This window comes from Oncorhynchus masou, chromosome 9 (genome assembly GCF_036934945.1).
Source record: "Oncorhynchus masou masou isolate Uvic2021 chromosome 9, UVic_Omas_1.1, whole genome shotgun sequence".
NCBI classification, from domain to species: Eukaryota; Metazoa; Chordata; class Actinopteri; order Salmoniformes; family Salmonidae; genus Oncorhynchus; species Oncorhynchus masou.
In genome coordinates this window covers 35827699-35852123 of record NC_088220.1, presented here as the reverse complement: position 1 = coordinate 35852123, position 24425 = coordinate 35827699, and the positions used below count along the sequence as shown (strand labels likewise).

Sequence of the window (24425 nt, the reverse complement as noted above, 5' to 3'; positions counted from 1 at the left end):
AATCCTGCTTACAAAAGGCACATACACCCATGGCAGCACAAAGTAGACCAGTTTCCTTGCTGTCAGGTGATGAAGTTTTATACTATAGGTTAATGTCGCCATCTGCTGTTGAGGCACGTGCAACAACAGTTTTATAGTCAATTCAGTGATGAGTCAGAAATTCCTTCACAGTTATGTTAATTGCATGATGAATATTACATTTTGTCTTTTGCTTTTCATTTATCAATGCAGACTAAAGGATGATGCGCTCAATTCGGAGGAATTCAGTAACTTCTTCCTCCGATCTTTGGGTAAGCCAGTTTATTTTTCATGGGGCTGCTGCAGGGTAGCCTATTGGTTAGAGCGTTGGACTAGTAACCGGAAGGTTGCAAGTTCAAATCCCCGAGCTGACAAGGTACAAATCTGTCGTTCTGCCCCTGAACAGGCAGTTAACCCACTGTTCCTAGGCCGTCATTGAAAATAAGAATTTGTTCTTAACTGACTTGCCTAGTTAAATAAAGGTAAAATAAAAAAAATATAGCAAGGGATATGCAACTTTTCAATGTAAAACTTTGCATTGCATTACCTTAATAGTAAGTGTCCAAATGGTTATATTTTAGATGGAAAGATCCCACTCCCTGGAAACTCCCTATCCCTGACGTACTTTGGGCGAGCATGCAGTCTGCGGGTGGAGCGGGTGAAAGGGGTGGACGGCCTCTCCCTAGAGAGACCCCCGCCTTCCCCGGGACTGGAGCCTGACCCGGATGACACCTCTCTGATGACCTCCGCCCTGGGCTCCACCTCCATGGACCTGTCTCTGCAGCTCAGCTTCCTGACCATGGAGGAGCAGGCCGGGGATCTGGGGGAGCCTGGTCCTGCAGCCAGTACCCCCTGCAGGCCCTTTTGTGTGCCATGTGTCCCCCCAACTCCCTCCTGCAACCCCCAGACTTCCACTGAGCCCAAGGAGGGCAGCCTCAGTCTGGAGATGGAGGATAGGAGTGCCCTCAGCCCAGAGCAGACCAACACAGACAAACACTTGACTACTCCCCCTGGTGGAGCTCTGAGCACTGACACCTTCTACTGCCTCTCCTTTTCCACTAAGGTGAAGTTCAGAGACAGATACAAAGAGGCTCAAGAGGAGCAAATGGAGGATACAGCGGCCCAGAGGTCAAAAGTCACATATAGTATGATTGGGGGCCTCAGCAGCCAGTTGAATGTCATCCGAGAGACCATTGAACTGCCTCTCAAACACCCAGAGCTCTTCTCCAACTACGGTACACAGATATGTTATTCCTTTCAAGGTGGCACTCTGTACCGAGTTGAATTGGAAAATTATTAATTAAAAACAATTTGCTGTAGCTCAAATTCATGAAAACTCAACTCTGATTTTATGCATTTTTGTGCTTTTGATGATACAGGAATCACACCTCCTAGGGGAGTTCTCCTTTATGGCCCCCCAGGAACAGGAAAAACTATGATTGGACGAGCCATAGCCAATGAGGTCGGTGCACACATGACTGTAATCAACGGTCCAGAAATCATGAGCAAGTATGGTCACATTATTCCTACCTAATGAAATGTGGTTGGGTACCAAGTATAAGTTCAAGATCATATATTGAGGGTTAGTGATGCTCATACAGCCAAACCAAATTACCTTTGTTTATTTTGTGTTCAACCTGTCTTTACAGGTTTTATGGAGAAACAGAGGCCAGACTGAGACAGATATTCACAGAAGCCTCTCAAAGGTAAATAATGAAAACAAGTGTCCTGTATTTGTGCCCTTTTTGTATGTGTTTTTCTAAATCCTATCATCACTATACGTTTCACTACACAAAAAGTAGAGTATTCTAAGAAGTGTTCAACAACTAAGGCTTTGCATTGTTTACACAGGCAACCTGCAATCATTTTCATCGATGAGTTGGATGCTCTGTGTCCCAAGCGAGAGGGGGCTCAGAACGAGGTGGAGAAGCGCGTTGTGGCCTCCCTCCTCACTCTCATGGATGGGATTGGTTCAGTGAGTGCAATTACAGAGTATACACATAATCTCGACAGTGATACTTATATTTTATAAACACATCAACCTTGGAAGTGCAGACTGACATCCAACACATCCCGCTCTCTCCTGGACATCCTTCAGACATTCTCTGTCTGTATCTCCTGAGTGTCTGCTGAATCTTGAGTGTTCTGTCAGCGAATCAGGCTAATGAGAAAAAGAGAGCTCAGGCCCACGATCAGAGATGGCTCGACAGCCGCCCTCCTCCCCCTTAGAGAACACAGGGAGCCTGGGAAACCCATCACCGCCGGTCTCCATGACGTGCCAAATTAGCATCACGTTATCGCCAAGTACATCTTCATCTCCCCAGCCCAGCTCCATGGTGCAGATGGTGCACTGTAGCAGCTGCTCTCCCTCCTGCTGTCTGTTTTCCAGACCAATGCTAAGGCTTGTTGTATAATCCAACCACCATGGGCCTGCTGCTGTGGAATGTGAAGAAAGCACTTCCTGCACCCACACGGAATTCCTCTCTCACTGTAATTTATTTGTGTTTAGGCCCCCCTGATAGCCCTGTGGTATTGGGAGGGAGGTCAGCGGGGAAGGTGGAAATGGAATCATTTTTCCTCTCTCAGCCGGACCACCCTCGGAAAACACAGCAGCGTGTAAACTAGCTAGGGACGTTCATTTTCGCATATAGCACAAGGAGCTCTGTTAAAGTGTAAATGTTGCATTGCCAGATAATGCCTGATGGTTTCAGAAGATGTAAACTAGTAAGTTATTAAGCCTTAGACACATTTACAGTCTGAAAATGTTGTTCATGTTTGATGAACTTTTAGTGCCGGTGTCATCGGTTAGGGCTATGATTAATGATTTATTACACCTACTGTTCCAATCCCTCTCTTACATTCAAACGCCTCGTTTATTGATTATCAATCTATATTATTATTTATTCCCTGACCTGGTTTGTCTCTTCCTCCAGGAGGGCCACTCAGGCCAACTGCTGGTCCTAGGGGCCACCAACCGGCCCCACGCCCTGGACCCCGCCCTCCGCCGGCCCGGACGCTTCGACAAGGAACTGGAGGTGGGTAATTCAGTTTAGCCAGAGTGAAGAGGTTATGCAGGGGTCAAAGTTCTCAGTCACTGCGACAGATTTCTGTCATATGGATTCTGGTGAGGTTATTTTTGAGATCATTGTAGAACCACTACGAGAGCGTAATATTCCTTTGGAGGCGCATTCAAGTTGGGAGAGCCAAGCATGTATTCTGACAAGCAGTCAATGCACAACAATTCTTAATGCAATCGCGGGGGAAACACTTTTAAACAGTTTTGGCACATGTATTTTGAAATAGGTTTTGGCCTCTGTTAAAAAAGAGGGGGATCCCAGTTTTCCATTGATACCATGTTTATTTCTCTACTCCTTCAATTGCACACGTGGCATCGTTTTACAAATGCAGTTTTGTGCAGCTGCACAACAGAGCTCTTAAAGGGGTAATGGCGTCTTAAAAAGGGCAATGACTTACTTTGCAATAGAAACAAAAAAAGTATATATTATTTTAGTAAATAATAACAATCAGGATGTTGTGTCCAATGGGGTAAATGCAGATGGAAAAATCCCATGCTTCAGCCCATGTATTTATATCTACAGTTAGGCTACAGGTGATAATGCTTATTGCTAAATAGCACATCTAATAATATAGACCATTCATAGGCTAGGCTATATGCATGATCCAATATGTTATTGTGTCCATTTCTGGAGGTGGAAGTTATATTTTAGATGGTATCAGCATGATTTTATTTTCATACATTTTGGAGTATAATTTTTCAGTCACCAGAACTGAACTTCTCCATCCTTCTACGTAAAAATATTCCCGGGGAGGACCCTGCACCCCCTAAGCACGGGGACTGGAATTGGTCAAACTCGCAGTTTAATACATGTACAAAATGATCCTCTTTCCGTAAAAGCTTGATGGTCATGACTTTCTTACATGAAATGGGAGGTTAACTTGGTCTCTGCAAGCAGAATTCGCCTCATCAGTAGTCTGACACCATTGAAGCATTTGTTGACAGAGAAACCCAACCTCCATTTTTGTTACTACGCAAGCTGGCTGTTAGTGGTCGTAATTGCTCTTGCTTAACAACACTTCCCTGTATTTCAATCAGGATTAGCTAGCCGATGCACTATAAACTCGCGAAACTAATGTACGGTTACAGGTGGGCGTACCAAGCGCGGCGGAGCGTGCGGACATCCTACGGAAGCTGTTGACCTCTGTGCCCTGTAGGCTGACCCCCGACGAGGTAACCCAGCTAGCGGACGGCGCTCATGGATATGTCGGGGCAGACCTGGCCGCCGTCTGCAAGGAGGCAGGCAAGTAACGCTAGGCTAACCGCAAGCAAAGGCTATGTGATGTTTCTGTATGCTTGGCCCAATCCAGGAGCAATGGCCTAACCCACTATAGCCAATGGGAGGCCTAAGAATTGAGGTGAGGGATTGGTATATGATACCGTTTATTCGTTATACTAATGTCCACCAATGTAGCTTTTAGCTACACCATTTAGCTGGTTACGCTATGAAAAAGCCATTTTTCTCACCACCGTATTGTAGCTTCTCATTATCTGAAACTGAGTGGCTCACCACACCAACCCTCTGAGACTCTCCTGACCTAAGGATGTGGGCTTTTACTTTGGCTTGTGGATCCCATTGAGAAAACTCTTTTTAAAGTAAAAAACAAACTTGTTGTGAAATTCCTCATGGCCCACATAGCCTTAACCCTGCAACCCAATCCCCCTAGCCGGTAAACAGTGTCAGGATAACAGGATGTTGGGGTGATTCTGTGGCCGTCGGTTAAGAGGCCCTGTTGTGTGTGTGTGTGTGTGTGGTGTGTGTGTGACCCTCAGAGCCTCTTGGGTGGTCTCGGGGACGTGGCGTATTGCATTTCCAGTTGAGGAGGGCTACTACTTCGGCTCACGGAAGCGCTCTGGTGAAGAGAGTGATTTACTGTCCGCAGAGGCCAGACGTGACTGGCAGTGTTTTCAGAGAAAACCCCTGGAGGGAAGATTCCCCCCCTTCTCTCTCCGATGCTGAAACCCAAAGCACTAGACAAACACAGAACCTCACATGTGCACCACAGGAAAAACTAACCGTCTCCAGAGAAGATTGGATCTCTCTATCCGACCGTATCAAGGCTATCAATGCTATGGATCCATACATAATGGTAGTTCAGATACAGTATCGGTCACACAAACCCATTTCAACCCATTCCACATTTTTCTCCACTGTCCACACTGTGTGTGTGTGTGTGTGTGTGTGTGTTTTATGTTTGAGTTAAGGGACAGTCAACTCTAATAGACCCTGTCCAGCACCACAATGTTGATGTGTGTTTTTTCCTCTGTTGCCGTCTGCGACAACAACATACGGTCATGAAAACTTCTCAAGGAACCCCAGTTGTTTCCCCCAATTCCCAGTCCTCTTCAGGTAACAATGACCTGCGAGGGGGAACGTGGCTCGCTGCATCGCCTCTTCCTGTAAATAGAAGGGCAGTGAGGGTGTCATGCACGCGAACGGACCGACCCCACGACCAGCTGCCCCCCCCCCCCCCCCTGCCTTTCCCTTCTCACCCCAGGACAGGGTCATGGGCTTCTGACATCCTTCCCCCAGTCCCCAGCAGTACAATGGTGCCCTGCTTGCTGTAGGCTAGACAGGACCCGGCTGCAGAAGGCTATTTGTAGCTTCTCCTGGTCTCTCTCTGTCTCTCTCTCTCTCTCTCTGCCTCTTTTTCCTTTTTTAAAATTCTTTATTTTTCTCACCTGAGACGGACACTCTGTAGACAAAGGGAAAGATGACAAGGCCAAGACGGCCGTCTGCACATTTGTGTGCTTCTGTGTTAGGTTAGCATGAAAAGCAGATGGGAATAGGGAAGTGAGTTATTTTTGTGTGCATCGAGTTCAATATGTTTTTGTCTAATTTAACGTGGCAATCAGCAGTTGCTACATCAATTCTGATATGTCCCATTGTGTCTTGAAGGATATAATGTATAAATGCCTCATGACCTTAGGTGAACTGTCGTACCCCATCGGAAACCCAAAGTATAAGCTTGTTTTACTCCAATGTTTCTAAACAAATGAAATGTAAACAAACACCGTAAAGCCTTAACATGGTTAAAATTGTACTTTTTTGATATCATGGAAGATCAGTCCTTGCAGTCAAGTGTGATCACACCCGCGTCCTTTAAGTGGGGTGGCGAAACAAATTCAGTATCAACCACATACTTTCATGAATATACAAACAACGTTTCCATCCTGCAAGGATCTTCGTCAGGTCATTTCACCGGGAGTGTACCACACCCATATTTATAGACCTAAGACAAACGCCAATTAGAGCAGTCTACACATTATTCTCTTTGCAATGCAAGTCTATCGTTGTCCCCCCTTCGCCTCGGGACTTTGATATAATCGATACCCATGTACTTTAATGAGGCAACATTGTGTCTGGCAGTCATAAAGTGCATAGTGACTGGACTTTTGGGGTCTTGGTATCTGATTCTACTCCTATGTTCGGATATGTGTTTCTTGAGTGCCCGGCGCGTCTTGACCACATAGGCCAGGCCACAAGTGTATTTCAATAGGTAGACTACATTCTTTGTAGAGCATGCTATGATATCTTTAATTTTAAAAGGTTTTCCTGTCATAGGATGGTCGAATGTGTGGCGTTTGCTGGTGAAATTCCACTGTGTGCACCTGTAATTGCCCTTTGGACATGGTTAAGGAAGGTGTCTCATAGCGGTGGGGGACAATTCCCAAGCTTACTAAATGTTTACCTATATTGCATACTCTATGAATATGGCCATAGTGCATGATTTATGGCCTTTAGGGGGAGGGGTGCAGGATTCTAATGACATTGTGAGCGGTTAGGTTTGTGTTACATTTCCATAACGACAAGGGCTGTAGCTTTCAAATGGTATGTCACTTTTTATTTTCTGACAAAATATTTTTCTGGGGGTACCCTTAGCTCAGAGTTTAACAGGTTTTAAAAACGCGTAAAGGGAGAAATCAATGATGGTGAAGAGTTAATTGTGTATAGTCATTTAAAAGGGTGTGGTTTTTTCACACTATAAGGTCAATTTAACACTCAACATGATAATGCCTTTTTTGTGTAAAGGCTGTTTTTTTTTGTTTTTTTTAATTGCTTGGAATTTCAGCCTGTTCAGGTGGGGGGGATTTTTGGCCCACATCATGACATCACAATGTGATCTGATTATAATAGATCAATGGCTGTTCATCTAGGTAAGGGGGTGAGGTCTTGACCATCCTGTCATCCAATCAGGGCTGTGTATTTAAATACCTGAAAATGTATTTCCTCACGCCCACTTGATCAGACTGAGCATTTCAAGGGCCAAAGGAAGCGTGATTACAAATATATTTTGGAGTTATTTTTGTATTAATGAAATAAACACACAGTGATTTATTATAGATGTTTTAAGAATTAAATTACCAAGGTAGCCTGTTGTAGACTTATTGATTTTAATTTTACTCTAATTTGTCCCCATCTGTGATCAACCCTAAGTGTTTTTCACTATTTTGAATGGAGTCCTGTCGGCCTGTCCCGGCATGCTTTCTCTCCCAGGGTTTTTAGGCGTCTTTATGTTGTCGTTATGATGGTGAACTGATCCTAGTGGTGGCAGATGAATCATTTCCTCAGTCTAAACAGTGTAAATTGCTGTGTGCCACATCCGGACCAACTATTTACAAAGCCTTCTAAAACAGGGGAAGCCCTTTGGAAAATGCAGGAGAATAGAAGCCTGTACTGTTCTTAAAATGTTGGTTTTTAAGATATAATTTTTTTTGCAATGTATGCATTTTTTTTCTACAAAAAGTAGTTACATTGTGTGTTAAGCTTCATGTATGACTAGCTAGCTTGGTTGATGCCTCAATTTAATCCATTTTGGAATAAGGCTGTAACATAACAAAATGTGGAAAAGGGGAAGGGGTCTGAATACTTTCCGAATCCACTGTAGATTTGATGTGCTATGAGTATTCTTTTTGTAACTGTAGACCTTTTTAGTTCTAAACTTTGAAACTCATTATTTGAAGATAGTTCATTTGAACCTTGCTGACCAAAGAGAGATGGCGTACAACAGACAAGGACGCCCTGGTTTCAGCTCCTAGCCAGCTTTGTAGTATTTAGTTTTTTTCATTGTTATTTCTTACATTATTTGCTCAGAACGTTTCTTGTATTATTATCTACAGACGTAAGTAACTTTTGGATATTAGATTGGCGGTCACTCACCAGAAATTCAAGCAGAAATTAGGCTTCCCTGACCTGGATCCTTTTGTTTGAACTTCCGAAGCAGCTCTATTCATCCCGGGGGCTGCACCGAAATGCAAATGCTGGATAAGATGTAGGAGTAGGGCCCTAGTTAAACTTGGGCAGTGTTCATACCATCCATCGCTTCAGAGTATAGTATTCGCTAACACTCAGTCCCTGGACAATAAAGTAGATGAGCTCAGGGCGAGGATCTCCTTCCAGAGAGACATCGGGGACTGTAACATAGTTTTACAGGGATATATTGTCCCTGTCCATTCAGCCAGCGGGGTTCTCCATCCATCACATGGACAGGAAAAAAGAACTCTATGGAAATAAGAAAGGCGACGGGGTTTGCTTCATGGTTAACAACTCATGGTGTGATTGTGGTTACATTTAAGAATTCAAGTCTTTTTGTTCTCCCGATCTGGAATACCTCACTATCAAATGCCGACCGTATTACCTCCCGGAAATCTAAGGGAAAAGCTACCGAAATTCTAGCAACACATCTCCTGTGCTACACGCGCAACACAGACCCTGGTTCATTGCTACTCTCCTTTCCGGGATGGCTACAAGGCCATCCCCTGCCTCCATTCTGCTCCTCCCCACCTATAGGCAAAATCTTAAACATGACGCTCCCGTGGCAAGGATTGTTCAATGTTGGTCTGACCAATCGGAATCTATGCTTCAAGGTTGTTTTGATTAAGCGGACTGGGAACTGTTCCGGGTCGCCTCTCAGAATAGTATCGATGTATACACTGACTCGTTGACTGGGTTCATCAGGAAGTGCATAGTGGATGTTGTTCCCACTGTGACGATTAGAACTTATCCAAACCAAAAGACGTGGATAGATGGCAGTATTCACGCTAAACAGAAAGCACGAACCACCACATTTAACCATGGCAAGGTGACTGTGACCATGAAGGTTTACAAACATACCAGCTACGACCTCCATAAGGCAATCAGAGGTCAAACGACAATACAGGAACAAAGTGGAGTAGCAATTCAACGGCTCAGACACAAGATGTATGTGGCAGAGACTCCAGATAATCACAGATTACAAAGGGAAAGCCAGCCACGTCGCGGTCACCGACACCTCACTCCTGGAGGATCTAAACACCTTCACCCGCTTTGAGTAAAACAACATCGAGCCGCCTCGATGATTGTGGGCTCTCGTTCTCCATGGCTGACATGAGTAAGTCATTTAAGTGTGTTAACCCTTGCAAGGCTGCCCGGCCCAGATGGCATCCCAAGCCGCATCATCAGAGCATATGCAGAGCAGCTGGCTGGAGTGTTTACTGACATAATCAATCTCTCCATATCCCAGTCTGTCCCCACTTGCTTCAAGATGTCCGCCATTGTTCCTTTACCCAGGAAAGTGAAGTGAAGTTAACTAACGAAATGACTAGTGCCCCGTAGCACTCACTTTTGTCATCATAAAGTGCTTTGAGTGGCTAATTATTGATCATATCACCTCCATCTTGCCCGACACCTTAGACCCACTACAATTCACATATCACCCCAACAGATTCACGGATGACGCAATCGCCATTATACTGCACACTGCCTTATCCCACCTGGACAAGAGAAATACCGATGTAAGAATGCTTTTCATCGACTACAGCTCAGTTTTCAACACAGTAGTGCCCTCCAAGCTCATCACTAAGCTCATGGGCCCTGGGTCTGAACGCCTTCATGTGCAACTGGGTACTGGACTTGCTGAGGAGACGACATCAAGTGGTGACGGTAGGCAACAACACCTCCGCCCCTATGATCCTCAACACAGGGCCACCTCGTGGTTAGAGCGTTGGGCCAGTAACCGAAACGTTGCTGGATCGAATCCCTGGGCTGACAAGGTAAATATCTGTCATTCTGCCCCTGAGCAAGGCAGTTAACCCACTGTTCCCCAGGTGCCAAAGATGTGGATGTCGATTAAGGCAGCTCCCCACACCTCTCTGATTCAGAGGGGTTGGGTTAAATGCGGAAGACACATTTCAGTTAAGTATCCCCCTTTCCCACAGGGGTGTGGGCTCAGTCCCATCCTGTACTCCCTGTTCACCAATGACTGCATGTCCATGCATATCTCCAACTCAATCATCAAGTTTGCTGATGACACAATAGGGATAGGCCAACTGCCTACAGGGAGGAGGTGAGAGCCCTAGCAGAGTGAAAATAACCTCTCCCTCAATGTCAACAAAACGACAAAGCTGATTGTGGATTACAGGAGAGCAGAGAGAGCAAAAAAAACAAAACGTTTAAAGTTCTCCAAGGACCTTGTGAAGATGCTGGAGGAAGCAGGTACAAAGGTATCTATATCCACAGTAAAATGAGTCCTATATCGACATATCCTGAAAGGCCGCTCAGCAAGGACGAAACCACTGCTCCAAAACCGCCATAAAAAAAGCCAGACTATGGTTTGCAACTGCACATGGGGACAAAGATGGTACTTTTTAGAGAAATGTCCTCTGGTCTGATGAAACAAAAATAGAACTGTTTGGTCATAATGACCATCGTTATGTTTGGAGGAAAAAGGGGGGGGGCTTGCAAGCTGAAGAACACCATCCCAACCGTGAAGCATGGTGGTGGCAGCATCATGCTGTGCAGATATTTTTCAGCAGCAGGGACTGGGAGACTAGTCAGGATCGAGGCAAAGATGAACGGAGCAAAGTACAGAGTGATCCTTGATGAAAACCTGCTCCAGAGTGCTCAGGACCTCAGACTGGGGCGAAGGTTCACCTTCCAACAGGACAATGACCCTAAGCACACAGACAGGGCAGGAGTGGCTTCGGACAAGTCTGTGAATGTCCTTGAGTGGCCCAGCCAGAGCCCGGACTCCAATCGAACATCTCTGGAGAGACCTGAAAATGGCTGTGCAGCAACTCTCCCCATCCAACCTGACAGAGCTTGAGAGGATCTGCATTGAAGATTGGGAGAAACTCCCTATATACAGGTTTGCCAAGCTTATAATGTCATACTTAAGAAGACTCGATGCTGCTATCGCTGCCAAAGGTGCTTCAACAAGTACTGAGTAAAGGGTCTGAATACTTATGTAAATGTGATATTTCAGTTAAAAAATATCTAAATTAGCAAAACAATTCTAAAACCTGTTTTTGCTTCGTCATTGTGGGGGAATTTGTGTAGATTGATGAGGAGAAAAAAACAACATTTTAATCAATTTTAGAATAAGGCTGTAACATAACAAAATATGGAAAAAGTCAAAGAGTCTGAATACTTTGCGAAGGCACTGTATGTGTATGTATGTATTTATTTATTCTGGTTTCTGACTTTGCTCGTTAAAGTTAAGAACAAATTCTTATTTACAGTGACGGCCTACACTGGCCAAACCCGGACGATGCTGGGCAAATTTTGCGTTGCCCTATGGGACTCCCAATCACAGCCGGTTGTGATACAGCCTTGAATCAAACCAGGGTGTCTGTAGTGATGTCTCTAGCACTGAGAATGCAGTGCCTTGGACTACTACACCACTTGGGAGCCCAAACCTTAAACTTTGATTTGATTTAGTTTTTGGAATGCCGATTTATTTTATTGCACAAGTATGAGTGGAAAAAAAATGTCAGGGAAAAATGAGGCGAGTATTGTTTGACATAAATCTTGCTGCAGAGACATGAATGAGATCAACAGTGGTAAATGCTTGATGTGTGTTTACAGAGGAAGCCTTCCATATAAAGCACTTTTCCCGACTCCACGGTCCTTTTAAAGGCACTTTTGGAATTTTAGGACAGGCTACATAAATATTGCCAGATCAGTATGTGACGTTTATTTGCCGGCTCTGTTTATAAAATCCGGAAATGTTCGCCTTGTACTATTTATCCTCGGTCCTTACCTTTATTAATGGCAGCTTGCGCGCTCCTTCCCTCCCTTTCCCCAGTGTGTGTGTTTAAGAGCACATATTATTGTAGTCTTTCAGTGCTGGAACAGATGTTGGGTATTGTAAATACAGGTGCAAAGAGCGTCCCGGAAGCCCCTCAGAGTAATGAAAACGTTCCTGTTTTTTTTATTATGGTGTAGAGCCAAAAGTATTTCACAATTCATTTGAGGACAACGTCGCTCGAGACCCACACAGCTCTGCTGACAAGTGCCCCGGGACGGGACGGGACGTGAAGGTGTTGTAGGAGTGCAGATGGACACCCACAGATGGAGTTCCATAAATGACCTACCCACGGTTGTTGTTGACATATCAAGACAATAGAGCTGTATAAGAAGCCCATGAATTTGTCAGGGGGAATTTTTACTTTACCTCGACTAGAGTTACCTCAGTGTCCTCTGCCTGTCTTTGTAGCGAAGTTGTAAAACTGCCCAAATGAATCCAAGCTAGTCGTTTTTGAAGGTAGTTATAGTAGGATGCATCGGTGTCTTAGATATGTTGGTCTGTAGACTTGGCTCACATTCCCTTACAGATCCGGGCTGGTGGAGGTGGCCCCGGAAGAAGAGCCTCGAGTCGGGGAGGGCCTGTTTTGGTGCCAGATAATTGGGAACATCCCTTCTTACCAGCCCACAGTCCCCTGCCTTCACCTTGTCTCTTCCTCCCAAAGCCAGGGGCACCCCATTCTCAATTTCCCGCAGATTGCTGGTAAATGTGAAGCATTCGGGAAAGAACAAGTAAGAAAAAAAGAGAATCCACATAAGGTTCAGATTAAACCTTGTTGTGTCGCTCCTTTTTCCTCTTCTAACAGTGCATCGGATGTTTTCATAACTAAACCAAATGTGTGCTCGGATCGAGCCAAGCCTAGCCAGGGGATATCATCCCCGAAGCGGAAATGCTGGAGTCGCATTGTTGAATTACATTTCCTTTTGCCTTTGGGCTATCCAGATTCCAAGCTGGATACTACATTCATCTGCTTCATGAATGTACTTGCTAACTAAGCATTTGCTTAGGTTGTGTAGACACCCATCGGTTGCTCATACGGACAATGGGTCGTGAGTTGGTCCGACTTTCATTATAGGTCAATTTTTGTTCTGTAGGTTAATTCCTCAGCAACTGTAGTGTTTTGTGTCCAGCGATTGGTTAGAGAAAGATCCTTAAGCTGGACGAAACGTTTGTCAATCCAGGAAGACAGCATTTCGGGGCTTTTTTTTTGAGCTCTTCAGCCTTATGAACGCAGACTTTTCTTTCTTATTCTGTCTAGAATTCCAGGTTAACGCACCACAGCCAAACATCGTTTTTACTACGATGCACTGGAACACGTAAGAAGGCTGTCACGGTCGCCCGACTGTCAAGTGGGCTTCTTTTTCAAAGGCAAATAGACTAGGGCCGGGAATTCCCAGGGACCTCACGGTACGATATTATCACAATACTTGGTTGCCGATGCTACATGTATTGCGATTCTCGCGATTTCTGTATGTATGCGATTCGATACTGTGATTTTTATTGGGATTCCATGGTCCTAATATATTGCTCACCATATGTCTGCTGCAGAGGGACAAGAGAGAAAAACTAGTTTTGTTCAGTCAGGGAAATAAAAGTGCTGAAAACAAATTGTTTCCCTGTTTAAAAAGAAGATGGAGAACAAGCTATGAAGGTACAGCCACCTAGCGCAAAAATAATATTGCAATATTGTCAAAACAATACGATTATATAATCCAAAATAATATCCAGATGTTTAACTATGTAGATTTTCTTCTCCCCCATCACTGAAGTAGACGTTGCCTGACGAACCAGAACCAAGCCCTAACCTCCATTACCCTTTGAACATCCCTCTATCCCTCTTAATGCGATGAGGAGGCTGAGCAGTGGAGAAGAGGAGGAGGAGTAAAGAGTCCCTCTGATAGCACATGTGGTAGCCCCTGTTCCCCCCCCCCTCTCCCCGGAAAAATATTCTTGCCCCCTCCCCTCCTTCCTACCCTGTGCATGGTCTCAGGCTCCAGGCTGAGGCAGATGTTTTTGTACTGCTAGTTGAAGAGCCCTGGAGATTTGAATGGAGAAGAGATGGCCATGTCATCGGGCAGGGCCAGTTCATGCGGGATTGATGTGATGTGGTGGGGGACTCTGGGGAGAGGAGACGGGACACAGCGAGAGCAGAGCCCAGGACCCTAGAACACACTGACCTTGGCCTGATCCGCTCACGGACGCTCGCTCGCTCTCTCTCTCCACATTGTGCTTTTCTTTTTTTCCTCTGTCCCTTTTTTCAGTCTTCTCAAATCCTGGAAAATATAAACAGGATGCAGTCTTGTCTGATCGTAAATCCCCTCTTGTCTGCCCTGGCCCACAGCCCCCCCCCCCCCAGTCCCTGGCCCCAGCTCGGAGGAGAGGAGGAAGCCTTCGGTAATCATGCGCTCAGCCACTGTATCATTTGTTCATCAAATGCCTGTTATCCTACATGCATGGCTTGAATCTATACAACTGGATATGAGCGGTGGCTATTCTAGTCGAGTGCAGGTTTTTCTGCAATGTCATGCGGAAGGGTTCTTTAATGAGGCTGATTTACTCCTAGCAGCAGCTTTTCATTCAGGATTTTCCTGTTCATATTTGTATCTACTATCTATTGCACAGAGTTCAACCAGCCTTATTCAGAATTGTCTTTGCCCTTGATCCTTACACATAATTTGACTTATCTTTTATTGACTGGAGACGTGACATGTTTATCTAGTCTCAGAGATTTATCTATTTCCTTTTGTATGATGTATTTGACAGACTGTTTAAGACAAATTACACATGACAAATATGCCACAACCCACAGGAAGCCCAATTTCTCCTTTGTAATTAAACACTCACTGTGAGGATTTTTTTCTCTTTTTTTCCCGAAACCATCTTTAAGAAAATTCAATTCAGAATTCTAATGCCTTAGTATTCCAAGAGAAACACTCTTGGAAAACAAGGCTTTATCCTTGTTCTAATCCTTCCCTGTCGGTGATACTGATGTAGGCCGTAATCCCTATTCTTGTTCCCTTCCTCCTGTGGATACGCCTTCTAGCGTGCTCCCTGTCCCGTCACCAGCGCCGATGTGGCCTATTCATGAGCTATCATCACCCCGGGCCCCTTGGAATGCTGATTGTACACGGGCCTATTTCTCTCCGTGGCTCACTCTTTTTGTGGCCCTGCTCTGCAAGGCCCAACACGAACTCAAAATCCAACACCAATATTAATGCACAGATGAAGTTATTTGTACCGTTGTCCTTTTTAATACTCGGCCGGTAACAGAATCGCCACTAGTCACAAGAGAGTTAATCTCAAACACAACGCGTCAATTACAGTTCCTCTGCAGCTTTTCTTCTTGGCTATGCGTGTCCAATGTGCCCTGTTGAATTGAAAGAGAGAAGGGAACTAGTGTTCATTTGGAGATTTAGGCATTCGTTAGGGATTCGTCATCACGACATGTAGGAGCCTGAGAGGTGAGGTGAAAGTTCTACTGTGTGAAAGTAAGTGTGTGTTTGGAGTCGTGGAGCGGCTGCCAAGGACTTATGGGAAACTGTCCATCACTGTATGGCCTGCCGTTTTTGAAAAAAGGAGGAGTGAGTGAGGCTTAGCCTATTGTTGACATTTTGACGATGGCGTGTTGCTGAATGACAAAGTATTGATTTTCAGAAAACATGACTTGTTTTGCAGCTTGGGGCATCTTTCCTCCTAGTAACTGTACACGTCATCAACTCATCTGAGACTTGCAAAATGTCCATCCTGTGTGAATTTTGCATTTCGAAAGCGTCTCTAACATGACAATGTTCTTTTATCAGAATGTTCTACCTCTTATTACCCACCATGCACTATTCGCCAAAATATCACCCTACAGGAAATTGTCAACTAACCTAGACATTTTGAAAACCTGTACGTTTAACAAATAAGTTTATCATTCTGGTCTTTTTTACAGGGCTGCATGCATTGAGGCATGCTCTCGGGAGTGGCTCCCAGCCATCAGACCTCCAATTGATGGGGACAGTGACGGTCACCCTCCAGGACCTCCAGTGGGCCATGTCAGAGGTCAAACCAAGTGCCATGAGGGAGGTCGCCATCGATGTCCCCAAGGTATGTCTGGATTATAGTCCCTTGGACTCCTTTTGAAGGTCGGCATGAAAATTGTCGGCATGTGAGGTCGGCATACAAACTGTAATTTGATATATCGGGTGCCACCAAAGATGGAACAACAGCTCTGCTGATGTCACCGGCACAACGGAAAGTGTTTTCTAGTCTCATGTTCTGAAACGTCAACAAATCTTCACAGGAGCGCAAATCGCTTAATTACTCATTGGACTACCAGTCAATGTGTTATGTCAACAGTATGGTGAGTAATCAAGTGAGGCATTAAGTATTTTGTGCATCGGAGAAGATTCTTTCAGATCCCCAGTTACTTTTGTTGACATGCGGTTTTCACCGAGGGTTCAAACCGAGGAAGCGTCGGATGGAAATGACCCACAGCCATACTGCTGCCCTCCCTGAAACGGAGATGAATCACACACTCAGTGTGGGGGGGTGGGGGGGGGGGGGGGACAGTGGTGAGACTCCAGGATGTTTTGGAGTTTGCATGTGCAAGACATAACGGACAGGAAGAGGCTAACATCATCTCCAGCACTAATTGGAAGCAGATCGGGTCGACATCGGTTCCTGCCAGAGAGCGAGAGAGGGAAAAAAATAGAAAAAAGTCCGTTCTCCTTCCTCCTAATGCTCCTCTGCACTGAGCTCACCCCGAGACATTCAGTTCTTGCGGCCAGTTCCTGGAAACAAAAGATGGGCTTGAGTTTTTTTCCTTCCCTCAGTGCACTGCAGCTGAAGGGTCGGCCGCAGAGCTCCGACTTGATTATATCCATATGAGTGCAAAACATTTGTTTCTAATCCATTTATATAAGAAACTTTCAGTGGAGCCAGGCCTGGCGAGAGCAAGAGCAGAGCACACCTCTCTCTCTCAGGCCGACCGGACCTTTTAATGTTTGGATCTGGCAGCTGCAGCCGAGAGCTCCGTTCCCCTTCTTCGACTTCCTCTCCTCTCCAAGTTCTTGTCTGGAGAAGTACCCACCACAACTACTGTCGCACCCGCCCTCCTGTCCCACATCCCAGGCAACCCCATCAAAGCCCAGGCCCTAAGAGGCCCCTTGTAAACTTCAGACAACAACAGTAAAAGATAATGACTGGGTTTCTCGGAGAGAGAAAAAGAGGCAGGGGGAGTAAAATCAACGAAGCAAGGTGTGACTCAAACTGCACCCTCTAATTCTACATCCGCCGTGTTCGTGACAAAATCACCTTTCAATTATGCTTTTAAAAATATTTTTTACTGTCATTCAGGCCAGTGCCATGTTCATTTTGTCTGCAGAAAACTTGAACAGAAACACAACAAAATAGGTTCATGGGGAGAAAGGGGGTATAAATCTTTGCTGTGCACATCTGCTGCTAACCTGGTAGGGTAGAGGCACCTGAAGCTGCCTGATTGATTTACACCCCATAGATTCTGGCAAGGGGAAGCTGTGCCTCTCTCTTTCTCTCGCTTTCTCTTGTCTCTTGCTCTCTCCTTCCACGCTCTCTTCCAGTCTCCCTTTCACCATCTATATCTCTCTCTCTCTCCTCACCCACCATCCTCTCTCTATCTATCTATCTATCTATCTATCTATCTATCTATCTATCTATCTATCTATCTATCTATAAATTGTTCAACGTGTGGTATTTACAGTATGTGGCCAGACGCCAAGTTTCCATTGGGTGCTCTGTTCCCGGGAGACGGCGCCGGTGGCCTGGGATGTGTTACTTCGGGCAGAGAAAAGAGGGAGGTTGAGAGAGGTGGAGATGGAAGGAGAGAGATGGTGAGAAGGAGAGCGAGAGAGGAAAAGTCATGCTGATGTCATGAAAGGGGGAGGAAAGGGTGGCTTATTGCTCTGTCCAACCCCTGCTCTCCTTATTGCTCTGTCCAACCCCTGCTCTCCTTATTGCTCTGTCCAACCCCTGCTCTCCTTATTGCTCTGTCCAACCCCTGCTCTCCTTATTGCTCTGTCCAACCCCTGCTCTCCTTATTGCTCTGTCCAACCCCTGCTCTCCTTATTGCTCTGTCCAACCCCTGCTCTCCTTATTGCTCTGTCCAACCCCTGCTCTCCTTATTGCTCTGTCCAACCCCTGCTCTCCTTATTGCTCTGTCCAATCCCTGCTCTCCTTATTGCTCTGTCCAACCCCTGTTCTTCTTATTGCTCTGTCCAACCCCTGCTCTCCTTATTGCTCTGTCCAACCCCTGCTCTCCTTATTGCTCTGTCCAACCCCTGCTCTCCTTATTGCTCTGTCCAACCCCTGCTCTCCTTATTGCTCTGTCCAACCCCTGCTCTCCTTATCGGTTTTATCTCCCTGGAGTCCAGCGCCTCTGCCCATCATCCGTCAAAGTGGCAGCTGCTGTCCGACTCTCTGTGTTGTCTGCTGAGTCACTCTCCGCCCAGATCTGGCCCAATGCTTTTCCTGTCGTGTATCTCAACTAGTTCTTGTACTGTATTATTCCAAATCATTTGCCCAGAGCAAAAATACAAACAGTATTTCAGTGATTGATTGATTAATTACAGCTGTAGAGAGAAATAAACACTGCACACAGAACCCACAACTTTCTTGCCATAATAAGGATGTTACCTTTGACTTGGAAAGACTCTCCCTTGTAGACTGTTTCCCTTGCTGACTGTTTCCCTTGCAGGTTCGCTGGTCGGACGTTGGAGGCATGGAGCAGGTGAAGCTGAAACTGAAGCAGGCGGTGGAGTGGCCCCTCAGGCACCCTGAAGCCTTCACCCGCATGGGCATCCAGCCCCCTAAAGGGGTGCTCCTCTACGGGCCCCCAGGCTGCTCCAAGACCATGATCGCCAAGGCTCTGGCCAATGAGAGCGGACTCAACTTTCTCGCCATCAAGGTGATGTTCATTTAACATTGGATTGTTGCCTGCATTCTCTCCAAATGGTCAATGTATGGGCAGGGAGGTGTCCTTTTTACACCTACAAGCTTCCATAAATCCCAACCCTGTAATGCATACTTTTGTAATGCATCAGTTTTGCAGTTGCATCGCCTTTAAGCACAGTTCCTTTAGTTATGGCTGACCTAGCATGGACCTTTGTCGTTTCCACAACATTAAGTAACTAATGCTACAACTATAGCTAGTAACACTATCTCCACATTTTTCTGTTGTCCCAAAAATACTTTGCGGGTCTCCCGAGTGTCGCAGCGGTCTAAGGCAACGGAGTTGGATCCCAGGCTGTGTCACAACCGGCTGTGAACGGGAGTCCCATAGGTCTTCTGGGTTTGGCGGAGGGTTTGGCGGGGGGCTTTACTCGGCTCATCGCGCTCTACTGACTCCTTGTGGCGGGCCGGGCACATGCAAGCTGCCTCGGTCATCAGTTCAACGGTGTTTCCTCCGACACATTGGTGCAGCTGGCTTCCAGGTTAAGCAAGTGTGTGTTGAGAAGCGCAGCTTGGCAGGTCATGTTTCGGGGGACGCTTGACTCGACTTTTGCCTCTCCCGAACCCGTTGGGGAGTTGCAGCAATGAGACAAGATCGTAATCACAAAATTGGGGAGAAATACTTAGCCATGCCTATTTACATATACCAGCAGCCATTCCCTTGGCTTTAACCCAGTTAAAAAACAAAGGGATATGTCCCTGATTCTCTCAAGGACCTCAGACTCTCTGGCTTCCTAGGAGGCAGACCTATAGGCCTCCTCACTTGACCCCTCCGACCCTGTCTTTGTCCTCTTCAATCATCACCCCATCCTCTCTACCCCCCTCTCCCTCCACCCCAATTCAACACTCGCCCCTACACCTTCCTTCTCCCTACCCCTCGCCCTGCTCTGTCCAGGCCTCTTTGATGGAGATTGATTGATCAGCTCAGCAATCGTTGATTGGCGCTTATTTTGGAAGCTGTTGCCGGGTGCAATGGGGTCGTGACAGAAGCTGTCAGCCAGCCTGATTTAGAGGGGGTCAGTGGTAATGGTGGATAGGCTGTTATATTAGAAAGTAAAGACAGAAAGACTGTAAAAGTCTCTCAAAAGGGGCTATTTTTCTCGTAGATTTTGTTTGGGAATAAAGTCCAGGCTAGTACATTTACAATTACAAAATCATGACGTACTTTCCCCTAGTGTGTTGGTAGCTTTGACTCTGATACATTATCCGTGCTTTACTTTACTTTATACTACTTCTGTCATGTACAGTAAAACCCTAACACTTCATTATCATGTCTCACACACACCGATCTTTTTTATTTAACCTTAATTTAACTTGGCAAGTCAGTTAAGAGCAAATTCTTATTTACAATGACGGCCTACCCCGGCCAAAGCTGGAAGACGCTTGGCCAATTGTGCTCCGCCCTATGGGACTCCCAATCACGGACCGTTGTGATACAGGATTGAACCAGGGTCTGTAGTGACGCCTCTAGCACTGAGACACAGTGCCTTAGACCCCTGCGCCACACGGGAGCCAATAGAGGCATTTATCTAATACATAGCTACATAGAAATGTACCTACACTAAACAAAAATATAAACACAACATGTAAAGTGTTGGTTTCCATATGCACAAACACCTTATTTATCTCCAATATTGTGAACAAATTTGTTCACATCCCTGGTAGCGAGCAATCTTTGCCAAGCTAATCTATCCAATCCACCTGACAGGTGTGACATATCAAGAAGTTTATTGTATTTATTTATTTTATTTAACCTTAATTTAACTTAAACAGCATGATCATTACACAGGTGCATCTTGTGCTGCGGGCAATAAAAGGACACTTTAAAATGTGCTGTTTTAGCTGGTAAAATAAACACACTTCATACATTATCAAGCCCAGACCCGGCCTGGCCACACCACCACAGAGGACCTGGGGATAAATGAGTCAGTCTCCACAACGCTGTTGTGTTCTGAGGAGACAAAAGGGCTGCCGTTTTAAGTGTTGTGTCCCTGCCAGCTCAGAGGTGTTGAAAAGGGTGGATTGCAGGGGAAGGAAGTGCGTCCTGACGGCCTGAGGGGATGTTTATCTGCCTCGGATGGAGGGTGCAGAGCGGCCACAGCAGCTTTACTTACCCTACCTCCTTGGTCCTCTTTGCCTTCCTTCTCAATTATTGTTTTTCTTTTTCTTTTTTTTTTCCCCTTCCCCTCTATCCCTTAAATAACTATCCCTTTCATGTCTGAAAGATTTCTTGGCGGGCTGTTAATAATAACTTCTCAGTGGTTTGTTCATGGTTGTTTTGGTGTGTTCCTGTCAGAAATTAGTGGTGAGTCTAGCTTGTAGTTAGGTAAACAGTGTTATTAGGTGTATCATTAGTGTTTTATATTGATATTAATTGTTGTACTGTATAACTACGGTCCAAGGTTTTCCCCTCGTATGGAACACTCCTGGTCCTATAATGAATCACTGGACAGGAGAACCAACTTCCCTCTGTCTCTTTCAGGGTCCAGAGTTACTGAGTAAATATGTAGGGGAGTCTGAGAGAGCTGTCAGAGAGGTGAGTACCAGGCCAACTTTCATTGTCGGTCATACAGTACACCCAATACACTGAATATGTGGACTACTTACATCTAAAATAAATTGATTTAATATTCTACAGCAGAGGTGTCAAACTCATTCCACAGAGGGCCGAGTGTCCGCAGGTTTTGGGTTTTTCCTTTAAATTCAGACCTAGACAACCAGATGAGGGGAGATTCTTACTAATTAGTGACCTTAATTCATCAGTCAAGTACAAGGGTGGAGCGAAAAAACCGACGGACACTCGGCCCTCCGTGGAATGAGTTTGACACATGTTCTACAGTACAATGTATATGCAGAATCGGGGTCTACTATATGTTAATGCGTGTATCTCTATGTATGTTGGCATATGTCAATACCAGTTGTTTAGGAAGGCCAGAGCTGTCGCACCCTCCATTGTGTTCTTCGATGAGATTGACGCTCTTGCTGGAGAAAGAGGAAGGTAGGTATTTCTTCTCAGAAATGAGAACAATGACTCTTTGAATGACTGACTGTCTATAGTCCCCCCAAGTCTGTACAATAATTACACTGATAAAGCCGGCTGTAGAGTTCCCATGGAGACAGTTCACTAGCGCACGCACACCCGCATGCACACACGAGCATGCACGTACACACTGACAAACAGAAGAGCCAGTCTGTCCGGAGGCGCCTCAATGGGATGGCACTGGGAACATCTGTGGCTTCAGGAAGAAGAAAAAAACGGACAGAGAGAGGACACAGGCCGCGGCAGACAAGCGCTTCATTGTGCACGCCACAGCAGATGGGGGAAGCTAAATATGAGGCTTACTTCCCGATTAAACCCCCACTGAAAGTCAGTGGTTTAGGACCAGACAAAAGACCACTCCAGATATGGTTCAAACATGGCCTTCTCTCAAGCCTAATTGGACAGAGCCCAAGTCGGAAGTTTACATACACCTTAGCCAAATACATTTTAACTCAATTTTTCACAATTCCTGACATTTAATCCAAGTAAAAATTCCCTGTTTTAGGTCAGTTAGGATCAGCACCATATTTTAAGAATGTTAAATGTCAGAATAATAGCTTTTATTTCTTTAATCACATTCCCAGTGGGTCAGAAGTTTACATACACTAAATTAGTATTTGATAGCATTGCCTTTAAATTGTTTAACTTGGGGTAGCCTTCGTTTCGGGTAGCCTTCCACAAGCGTCCCACAATAAGTTGGGTGAATTTGGGCCCATTCCTCCTGACAGAGCTGGTGTAACGGTGTCTCGCACACGCTTTTTCAGTTCTGCCCACAAATTTTATGTAGGATTGAGGTGAGGGCTTTGTGATGGCCACTCCAATACCTTGACTTTGTTGTCCTTAAAGCCATTTTACCACAACTTTGTAAGTATGCTTTGGGTCATTGTCCATTTGGAAGACCCATTTGCAACCAAGCTTTAACTTCCTGACTGATGTCTTGAGATGTTGCTTCAATATATCCACTTAATTGTCCTTCCTCATGATGTCACCTATTTTGTGAATTGCACCAGTCCCTCCTGCAGCAAAGCACCCCCACCACATGATGCTGCCACCCCTGTGCTTCACCGTTGGGATGGTGTTCTTCGGCTTGCAAGCCTCCCCCTTTTTCCTCCAAACGTAACGATGGTCATTATGGCCAAACAGTTCTATTTTTGTTTCCTCGGACCAAAGGACATTTCTACAAAAAGTACGATCTTTGTCCCCATGTGCAGTTGCAAATTGTAGTCTATCTTTTTTATGGCGGTTTTGGCGCAGTGGCTTCATCCTTGCTGAGCGGCCTTTCAGGTTATGTCAATATAGGACTCGTTTTACTGTGAATATAGATACTTTTATACCTGTTTCCTCCAGCATCTTCACAAGGTCCTTTGCTTTTGTTCTGGGATTAATTTGCACTTTTCGTACCAAAGTACGTTCATCTCTAGGAGACAGAATGCGTCTCTTTCCTGAGCGGTATGACGACTGCGTGGTCCCATGGTGTTTATACTTGCGTACTATTGTTTGTACAGATGAACATGGTACCTTCAGGCATTTGGAAATTGCTCCCAAGGATGAACTAGACTTGTGGAGGTCTTGGCTGATTTCTTTTGATTTTCCCATGATGTCAAGCAAAGAGTTTGAAGGTAGGCCTTGAAATACATCCACAGGTACACCTCCAATTGACTCAGAAGCTTATAAAGCCATGACATCATTTTCTGGAATTCTCCAAGCTGTTTAAAGGCACAGTCAACTTAGTGTATGTAAACTTCTGACCCACTGGAATTGTGATACAGTGAATTATAAGTGCAATAATCTGTCTGTAAACAATCGTTGGAAAAATTACTTGTCATGCACAAAGTAGAAGTCCTAACCGACTTTCCAAAACTATAGTTTGTTAACAAGAAATTTGTGGAGTGGTTGAAAAACAAGTTTTAATGACTCCAACCTAAGTGTATGTAAACTTCCGACATCAACTGTATATATCAGCTCGGGGGTCAACTTAAGTCAACTCAGGACTGGACTGGATATGGTATTCGACCTGACAAAATGCCCCACTTACACTAGAGATTTTCTAATTTAACTGCATCCCCGAATTGACCGGATTTTATACAATTCTTTGACCCCTGCCTTTCAAATTTGCTTGATGCAGGGGCATCTGTCGGAATGAGTTCTCTGAGACAGAGAAAAGAAGATAGAGAGGCCGAGAGACCATTGGAGACAGGCGCATAAAGAGAAAGGGGAGAGGGGGAAAAGAAGGGAGGCATTGGGTCCATAGAGAATG

At 45.3% G+C, this 24425-nt stretch overlaps 1 protein-coding gene across 1 annotated transcript in view; it reads left to right on the top strand.

Moving 5' to 3' along the window:
* afg2a (AFG2 AAA ATPase homolog A) overlaps window positions 1-24425 on the top strand; it is a 119744-nt gene that overhangs the window by 2150 nt on the left and 93169 nt on the right. The window contains exons 4-14 of the mRNA XM_064973946.1: window positions 232-290; window positions 600-1253; window positions 1398-1527; window positions 1668-1724; window positions 1870-1993; window positions 2952-3053; window positions 4184-4337; window positions 16094-16248; window positions 18875-19084; window positions 21611-21664; window positions 22047-22126. Coding sequence (XP_064830018.1) covers window positions 232-290; window positions 600-1253; window positions 1398-1527; window positions 1668-1724; window positions 1870-1993; window positions 2952-3053; window positions 4184-4337; window positions 16094-16248; window positions 18875-19084; window positions 21611-21664; window positions 22047-22126 — 1779 coding nt within the window. The remainder of the gene's footprint in view (window positions 1-231; window positions 291-599; window positions 1254-1397; window positions 1528-1667; window positions 1725-1869; window positions 1994-2951; window positions 3054-4183; window positions 4338-16093; window positions 16249-18874; window positions 19085-21610; window positions 21665-22046; window positions 22127-24425) is intronic.